Source organism: Argiope bruennichi, chromosome 1, assembly GCF_947563725.1.
Source record: "Argiope bruennichi chromosome 1, qqArgBrue1.1, whole genome shotgun sequence".
Lineage (NCBI taxonomy): Eukaryota > Metazoa > Arthropoda > Arachnida > Araneae > Araneidae > Argiope > Argiope bruennichi.
In genome coordinates this window covers 132,025,028-132,033,556 of record NC_079151.1, presented here as the reverse complement: position 1 = coordinate 132,033,556, position 8,529 = coordinate 132,025,028, and the positions used below count along the sequence as shown (strand labels likewise).

At 31.6% G+C, this 8,529-nt stretch overlaps 1 protein-coding gene across 1 annotated transcript; it reads left to right on the top strand.

The window, feature by feature from the left end:
- The first annotated feature begins 531 nt into the window (after positions 1-531).
- Positions 532-7,126, top strand: LOC129975130 (eukaryotic translation elongation factor 2-like). The gene is made up of 11 exons (XM_056088118.1): positions 532-661; positions 2,248-2,462; positions 2,916-3,109; positions 3,523-3,731; positions 3,853-4,086; positions 4,220-4,472; positions 4,557-4,752; positions 5,392-5,902; positions 5,992-6,201; positions 6,404-6,719; positions 6,836-7,126. The coding sequence occupies exons 1-11, from the start codon at positions 659-661 to the stop codon at positions 7,027-7,029; spliced, it is 2,535 nt and encodes an 844-aa protein (XP_055944093.1). The 5' UTR covers positions 532-658; the 3' UTR covers positions 7,030-7,126.
- The last annotated feature ends 1,403 nt before the right edge of the window (positions 7,127-8,529 follow it).

Below are 8,529 nucleotides of genomic sequence, written 5' to 3'. Positions count from 1 at the left end.
CCAATGGGAATGACATAAACACACAAACCTGAGTATATGAAATCCCCCTTCCACCAGTTCAAGAAAAAATTAGGGAAATCATGCAATTGGCGGCTTAGTTTAGAAAAATTTTCAGCCATATCAGGAATATCCTGGTTTTCCATCATTGGCAGCAAATACAGAGCTAAAATATTTGTAAAATTCCTGTGACAAATTTTTTTGTTAAATTGAAATTATACATCGGTTTTAGAGAATCTCCAGGGTACAAGTAGATAACAAGGACGTTCACTGATCTTGAAAAATAAGGGGAGGCTGTTTAAGATGTGAGTAGTGTGTGGGGATCCTGCATCCTGCATGCCTACACTTTGTGTCGAGACCCGATTCTCAGTCATCCGTTGATTGATGAAAAATGTTCAGTTCTTTTCTCAATTTTTTTTTGCTCTAATTTTAATTAACAAAGAATCCTAAAGATATTTACAATTTTTGCCCAAAAGTGGCTACTACTAAGCATTTTATGACATTATAAATATTTCTGAAATGGCATTGAAATACCTTTTCAATTGTGGCAACAGCTGTTTCGTCCAAGCCACGGTCTCTCTCTTTTTATTAGCCGCCCGTTACTGACAAGAGACGGGTGCTGAAGATCTTAAAGTTGCAGTTCAAAAACTAAAACTCCAAGATGGTAAGCAATCCAATTTCAATCTTTTTCCATCCGTTGTTCATTGTTAAATCAAGACACTTGATCTATTTTATTATGGATAATTTGGTGTACTTAAACTATTTTGAATTGTATTTTTCTCACCGACTTATTGTTCGCCATGTTTTTGGGAAATATCTCCTACAATGTACTGTTGCAAAATAATAGCATTTCTTCATGTTATAAATACCTTAAAAGATGTTAAATGTAGTAAAAGGTATATAAAATTTTATCTTCATGTTTGGGAAGTCTTTCAGAATTATCTTCATAGATATGAGTATTTTAATTACGTGGCAAATTTTGCAATTGCGAAGACATAATGATATAATTCTGCGAGATTTACAACTTAATAAATACAATTACAGTATAAAGAAAATTCATTTTTCTCTTATTTCACGATTCAAATTTTGAATTTATCGGTGAAATATTGTCAATCCAAGTCTGGTTTTGACAAGAGGACCTCTCGATGTTAGTCCTAACTGAAACGTAGTTTCTACTCTTAATGATTAAAGTTAATAAAAATAGTTCCAACTTTAATTTTTTGGGAAGAGTTTATGAATTTTATATAAATTGTTAAAATATGTGTACAAAATCAATCTGATTTACTGCAATGACTTAACATGGCTGCATGCGTGTTAATGATTTTTATTAATGTTTCTTATATAAAACGCATTTACTTAATTTTCTCAATGAAATTTTTTAATCAATATTAATTTATTCTGTAGATAAGTTAATTATCTGATTCTCAAAGATTACATAATAAACTTTCTTTGTACTGTTAAAATTCCACAATCTTGAATCAGTTGTATGTGTGTGTATGCAAAATATTCAAAAATTGATATTTTAAGTAGATATGGATATTTTTGCCAATACCAATCTGAAGTAGAAAGCAACTATAAAACATTTACCTAAGTTGTTTATTTAGGAAGACACACTATCTAACATCCAACACACATATGAGAGTTCTTGCATTTAAAAAAAAGACATCAAATAAACTTCTATATTATTACATATGAAATGTCAAAGCTAATATTTAGCTGACTCCTGAAAGGTAAATTCATGATTCTTAACAGATCAGTAAACATTTAAATGTTTTGTGAAAATATCACATTTTGCCCAACTCATTAATGACCAGTATTGAAAATAAAAATGTAAACATGTCTACAGACAAGGAACTCAAGGTCGGCAAAAACCTAGATGTCAGAACTTAGAGCATGACTTGTAAAAATCCTAATATGCTTGCAAGTGGTCTATTTAATGACTTAGAACATTAACATGACATTAGGTTATAAGATTTTTCTGAATATAATTTCTAAAACTTTAATAATATAATTAAATGATACATTTACATGAGATTAAAAAACATGATTTATGAGATTTTATAAAGTTATAAAAACAGTATTTATGCTAAAGTTTGGGGAACTTCAGAAATCTAAATCTGTTTACTCTCTTGTCATCAGTTCTTGTTGCTCACTTTTAGAATGTACTAAGATTTTCAAGTGATTTTTTTTAAATATAGACCTATAAAATAAAAAGATATAAATAAAAGTGTTTTCTTTTTTTTTCTCCAGGTGAACTTTACGGTAGACGAGATCCGTGGTCTTATGAACCACAAAAGAAACATCAGAAACATGTCTGTTATTGCTCATGTAGACCACGGAAAATCAACATTAACTGATTCTCTCGTATCTAAAGCTGGTATCATCGCAGCAGCTAAAGCTGGTGAAATGAGATTTACTGATACCAGAAAAGATGAACAAGAAAGATGTATTACAATTAAATCAACGTAAGTAAAGACATTTTATTTTAATAAACATTTGTAGTGTGTAGAATTCTTTAATGAAATTGTTTTAAGAGCATTATGAAAATGAAAACATTCGTATGATAACTAATACTTAACATGTTAATAAATAAAACCATGTCTTGGATATTCAAGTATAACCTACAAAAGTTCTTAATAATGAACCGCTTTTTAACTAAAAATTCTAAACATGTTGGATGTTTTATAAATGGGATTATTTACCAAATTTGTAAGATTTTAAATATTTTAATTACATTTTTAATTTTTTTATTAAACTATTGTAAATTTTAAGATGAATGAAAATTATTGTACTTTTTTTATGCATGTTCTAATAGATTAATTGTATATATACAAGATCTAACTTATTAAGCTTGTAAAATGTTTACTAATTTTATTAAGTTTATCACTAGTTATTCTAATTGTCTTTTTTATTTTCAGCGCTATATCTCTATATTTTGAATTACAAGAAAAAGATTTAGTATTTATTAAAGATGATTTACAAAAGGAAAAAGAAACCCGAGGTTTCTTAATTAATCTGATCGACTCTCCTGGTCACGTTGATTTCTCTTCCGAAGTAACTGCAGCTTTGAGAGTCACTGATGGTGCTCTTGTTGTTGTAGATTGTGTTAGTGGTGAGTATTTCTATCCTTATTAATTATAAATACATTTCCTTGTTAAATTTTTAATGCGTACGTGCTTAAAATTTACTTAAATATTTCATGCTGACCATTACAATATGATAACTTAAAAATGAAAACTTTTTTAAGATATGCCTTGCGTAGCTCGGTTTGTCTTCCATTTCATTTATATTATACCAAGGAATCGAATCTCGTTCATATTGTCCACTTTTTTACAGTATGTGTACATGGTCTATCTAGTTTTCTCTGAACTATTTTAAAATATTTTTTCTTTTGTATCAAGCTAATAATATACACAAGTTTTTAAATATATTGTATGCTATATAAATGAATCTTAAATCATGTATTAAGGTTTTGATATTGTTAATGATATAAGGACTGTATTTTGAAGAAATTCTATTTTTTAGGTGTCTGTGTCCAAACCGAAACTGTGTTGAGGCAGGCTATTGCTGAGCGAATTAAGCCCGTTTTGATGTTGAACAAAATGGACTTGGCTCTTTTAACTTTGCAATTAGACCCTGAAGACATGTACCAGGCTTTCCAGAGATCTATTGAAAATGTCAATGTAATCATTGCTACTTATTCAGATGAAACTGGACCTATGGGAGATATCAGTGTAAGTTTTCATATTGGAACAGAAATATTTCTTAAGTTTTCATTTATGTGATCTATTAATTAGAAAAGAAATATTTTTTTATATGTTGGAAATGTTTCTTAAAATGAGCTTTCCTTTACAGGTCGATCCTTCTAAAGGAAATGTTGGATTTGGATCTGGTCTTCATGGTTGGGCCTTCACCTTGAAACAGATAGCTGAAATTTATGCTGAGAAGTTTAAAATTGACGTTGATAAGCTTATGTCAAAATTATGGGGTGAGAATTATTATAATCCCAACACTAAGAAATGGTCCAAGAAACCAGCTGAAGGTTACAAGCGTTCTTTTAACATGTTTGTTTTGGATCCTATCTACAAGGTATAGAATTAAAACCTTTTCTATAGGGATTAATTCAACTTTTTGAATTTTACTGAACCTAAATATTTTTTCATTCTTTATGGTGATGGGGGAACTTTCAGTTTCTTAAAATTTTATATTATCCTATTTATAGGTCTTTGATGCTATCATGAATTATAAGAAGGAAGAAACTGCAAAATTATTAGAAAAGTTGAATATTGTGTTGAAAGGGGATGACAAGGATAAGGATGGTAAGAACTTATTGAAAGTTGTTATGAGGACTTGGTTGCCAGCTGGTGATGCATTACTTCAGATGATAGCCATTCATCTTCCATCTCCTGTAACTGCCCAACGATACAGGATGGAGTTGCTTTATGAAGGTCCTCTTGATGATGAGGCTGCTGTTGGTAAGAATTATATTTTAATCTAAGATATTAAATATAGAAAAGTTTAAAAAATGAAACTTTCATAATATGAATACTTTTCTTCAGCCATCAAAAGTTGTGATCCCAATGGTCCATTGATGATGTACATCTCCAAAATGGTGCCGACTTCTGACAAGGGTAGATTTTATGCATTTGGTCGTGTTTTCTCTGGAACTGTTCAGTCCGGACAGAAGGTTAGAATCATGGGTCCAAATTACATCCCTGGCAAGAAGGATGATCTTCACGAAAAAAGTATTCAGAGGTTTGTAAATGTTCTATTTTATTTTATTTGAAGACTTAATAAAACTTGGGTATTTTTTTCATTATGTATTTCTTAATCTTAAAAATTAGATAACATACATAAGTAGCCTTTAAAGCTTATGGCAAGTTGCTGATATAAATTTGAGGTATAATATTTAATGTCTTTATACTAATAAACGTTGTCAAGAATTTATCCTGGAAGACTAATTCTCCTTGTTTTTTTCCAGCTGTCTTAAAAATAGGATAGTGTAATCTATTTTCTTTCCATTTTCTTAGTTATGTAAATATTTCTTTTTGTTAGTTACCTTCCTATTCTATAACTAGTGTAAGTACAAACAGCTCTGTACCTGCACGCTCGTATGTCAGGCATCAAGGTGGTAAATAAATGCTTGTCAAGTGTAATTATGTCAGTTTTTATATTAAATTAAAAATATATATAAAATTCATTAGATTTAAGAAAATTTTCTTTTTTATGCTTTAATTTTAAATCTACTATAAACTGACTAAAAAACTAAAAGTAAACAAGTACCTTCCCTCTTTAAGAAAAACAAGTGGAATAAAAGATTTTTATCTTCTAATCAAATAGAATGTTAAGGTATTCTATATTTCCAGAATTTGATTTTTCTTTTTCTCCTTTTAGAACTGTCATTATGATGGGACGATATGTAGAACCTATTGAAGATGTCCCATGTGGCAACATCTGCGGTTTGGTAGGTGTAGATCAATTCTTGGTCAAAACTGGTACCATCTCAACATTTAAGGAAGCCCATAACATGAGAGTGATGAAATTCTCTGTGAGCCCTGTTGTCAGAGTTGCAGTAGAACCTCAACATCCATCCGATTTACCCAAACTTGTAGAAGGTTTGAAACGATTGGCCAAATCTGATCCTATGGTCCAATGTATTATTGAAGAATCTGGTGAACATATTGTTGCTGGTGCTGGAGAACTCCATCTTGAGATCTGTCTGAAGGATTTAGAGGAAGATCATGCTTGCATTCCACTCAAGAAAACTGACCCTGTTGTATCATACAGAGAAAGTGTACAAGAGGAGTCAAGTATCATGTGCTTGTCCAAGTCTCCCAATAAGCATAACCGTCTCTACATGAAAGCTTGTCCAATGCCTGATGGCTTGCCTGAAGACATTGACAAAGTAAATACTTGGAATAATTGTTTCTGCATTTTTGATTACAGATCTTTCAAAATCATGTTTATGTAATATTTTTTTTTTTCTTTTTCCAGGGTACAGTCAATCCTAAGGATGACTTTAAAGCTCGGGCTCGCTACTTGGTTGACAAGTATGAATGGGATGCTACTGAAGCAAGAAAAATCTGGTGTTTTGGACCTGAAGGAACTGGCCCTAATCTTCTTGTGGATGTAACGAAGGGAGTTCAGTATCTGAATGAAATCAAAGATAGTGTGGTTGCTGGATTCCAGTGGGCTACTAAGGAGGTAATATTTCCTTTTATTGGTATTTAAATTTGAACTCTAGATTTTCTTCCTGCTTAGTACAGTAGTATGCAAGTTGATGCATTATTATGCTCTGAAAGATTGCTAATATTCTATAGAAATTAAAGCTGCAATAATTTGTTAATTGTAGAAAATAAGCTATAGTATTATAAATTTAATATTTAATAATATAATTTTATTTTAGAGTGTCCTTTGTGAAGAAAACATGCGTGGAGTAAGATTCAACATCTATGATGTGACGTTACACGCCGATGCTATCCATAGAGGTGGTGGTCAAATTATTCCAACAGCTAGGCGTTGTTTCTATGCTGCCATGTTGACTGCTGAGCCTCGTCTTATGGAGCCCGTATACCTTGTAGAAATTCAGTGCCCTGAGAGTGCTGTTGGTGGAATTTATGGTGTATTGAATCGTCGTCGTGGCCATGTGTTTGAAGAAGCACAAATTGCTGGCACACCTATGTTTGTCGTGAAAGCTTACTTGCCTGTAAACGAATCTTTTGGTAAGTGACTTTTGTAATTTAATGTAGATATTTAATTATGTTGCACAAAATGAATAATGAAGGTATTGGTATGTCTAAAATTTGCTTTATATCCGATATTTGATTTTTCTCTACAGGATTCACTGCTGATTTACGTTCCAATACGGGTGGACAAGCCTTCCCACAGTGTGTGTTTGATCATTGGCAAATTCTCCCAGGAGATCCTTTGGATGGCAAGTCTAGGCCTTACCAGATTGTTATGGATACAAGGAAGCGTAAGGGATTGAAAGAATCTCTACCAGACCTTGACCAATATCTAGATAAACTATAAAAAGGACACTAAATTAAAAGAAAAAAATGCATAAAACTAGACAGCTGATCTTTGTAAATGTGATGGTGATGAACTGAATAAAAAGCTGGCTAGCAAATATTGTCTGCTTTACTGACTGAACTAAATATATTTGAAACTGAATGTCAACTTTACCTTAATGTTTCGAATACATCAAACAAGAATGTATTTACAATTGAATGTACCGATAGCTATCTAGGATAAAAGGAACTTAGTACTTAATTTTTTTTAAGTGGCATTAACTAAATTTTTATTTCATACAGTGTAGTAACCATTGTAATGCTATGATCAAAGCTCTTAATAGCAGGTTTAGGAAAATATTTAGCATTTTCTGCAAATTTCATCCAGGAAGTCTTGGACGGTAAGCTATGAGTTGAGGTATATTTCAATTAGTTTTGTATTAAATTGGGAGATAATTTAATGGAATGAATGAAAATATAAGTTTCAATATAGGAAAATTTTTCTTCTTTTAATATGGTGATTATTTAATTTAATGATAAATGCGTAATTCCAATTTACAAAAAATTAACTGATGCATGTTTGCAACTTAAAAAAAGCGGACACAAATTTAAAGTTGTCTCACTAATTTTACCGAATTAATAACATTACTAACATGGAAAATTCATTTCCTATCGCATGAATAATGCATGAACACAGTAGCATGAGATTAGTGAAAAATTATGTTATGATAAATTAAGGGCTTATTCTAGAAATTAACATTTATCATCATGCATGTTATATTCACAATGGTTAGTTTAACATTTTAAATGTCTTATCTTTCCATATTATATTAATAAATTAAGAATGTGAATATTTTCTTGAGCAGTGAGCATAAATTTATTTCATCTTTTCTGAACAGTCGAGAATGCTTAAAGGAAAGTAAATTTTACTTTATTTCCTTATAAATCCAGGGGTGTTTGTGCTCCGGGGAAACCCCGGAATTCTGGGGATTTTGAACTTCGATACCCGGAAATTCCGGGGATCGTCGTTCAAAAGGAAGTAGGAATAATAATGAATTATTTGTTTTGATCTGGGTAATTTTGTTTGCTTTGAAAGCAGAAAACGCAAGGTCAGTGTGTGTGGTGAAAACTTTTCCTTTCTTTCTCCAAAGGCAGTGATAATGCGTGAAAAAAACTTGTTTTTTGTTCTTTCCTTATTGCGAGTTATGACTCATTCCCCCGGTTCTCGGACATTCTCTTCTGGATTCTTTCGGCGCGGCAGAAAAAAAAGGGAGACTTCGTTCGACCAGATGTGCGATCACGTGACCTGGGTTCAAAGGTCTTAATTTTGCAAAAAAAGTAATTCATTGAACTTTTATAATTAGGTCATTCAATACTTCATAATCGTAATTTTTCATTTCTCCCCCCCCCCCCCCCTCTTCTCGAAACTCCAAAATGTCGGTAGTAAGTCCGTAAAAGTTTCCGGGGATTTTTTGGGGTCCCACAAACACCCCTGTAAATCAAATGAATTGCCAAATTATAC

Bases quoted from the DNA above. Each gene is read 5' to 3' on its own strand.
- LOC129975130 (XM_056088118.1), top strand. The intron at 2,463-2,915 runs GTAAGTAAAGAC...TTTTATTTTCAG, and splicing joins TGTATTACAATTAAATCAAC to CGCTATATCTCTATATTTTG. The intron at 3,110-3,522 runs GTGAGTATTTCT...TCTATTTTTTAG, and splicing joins TGTTGTAGATTGTGTTAGTG to GTGTCTGTGTCCAAACCGAA.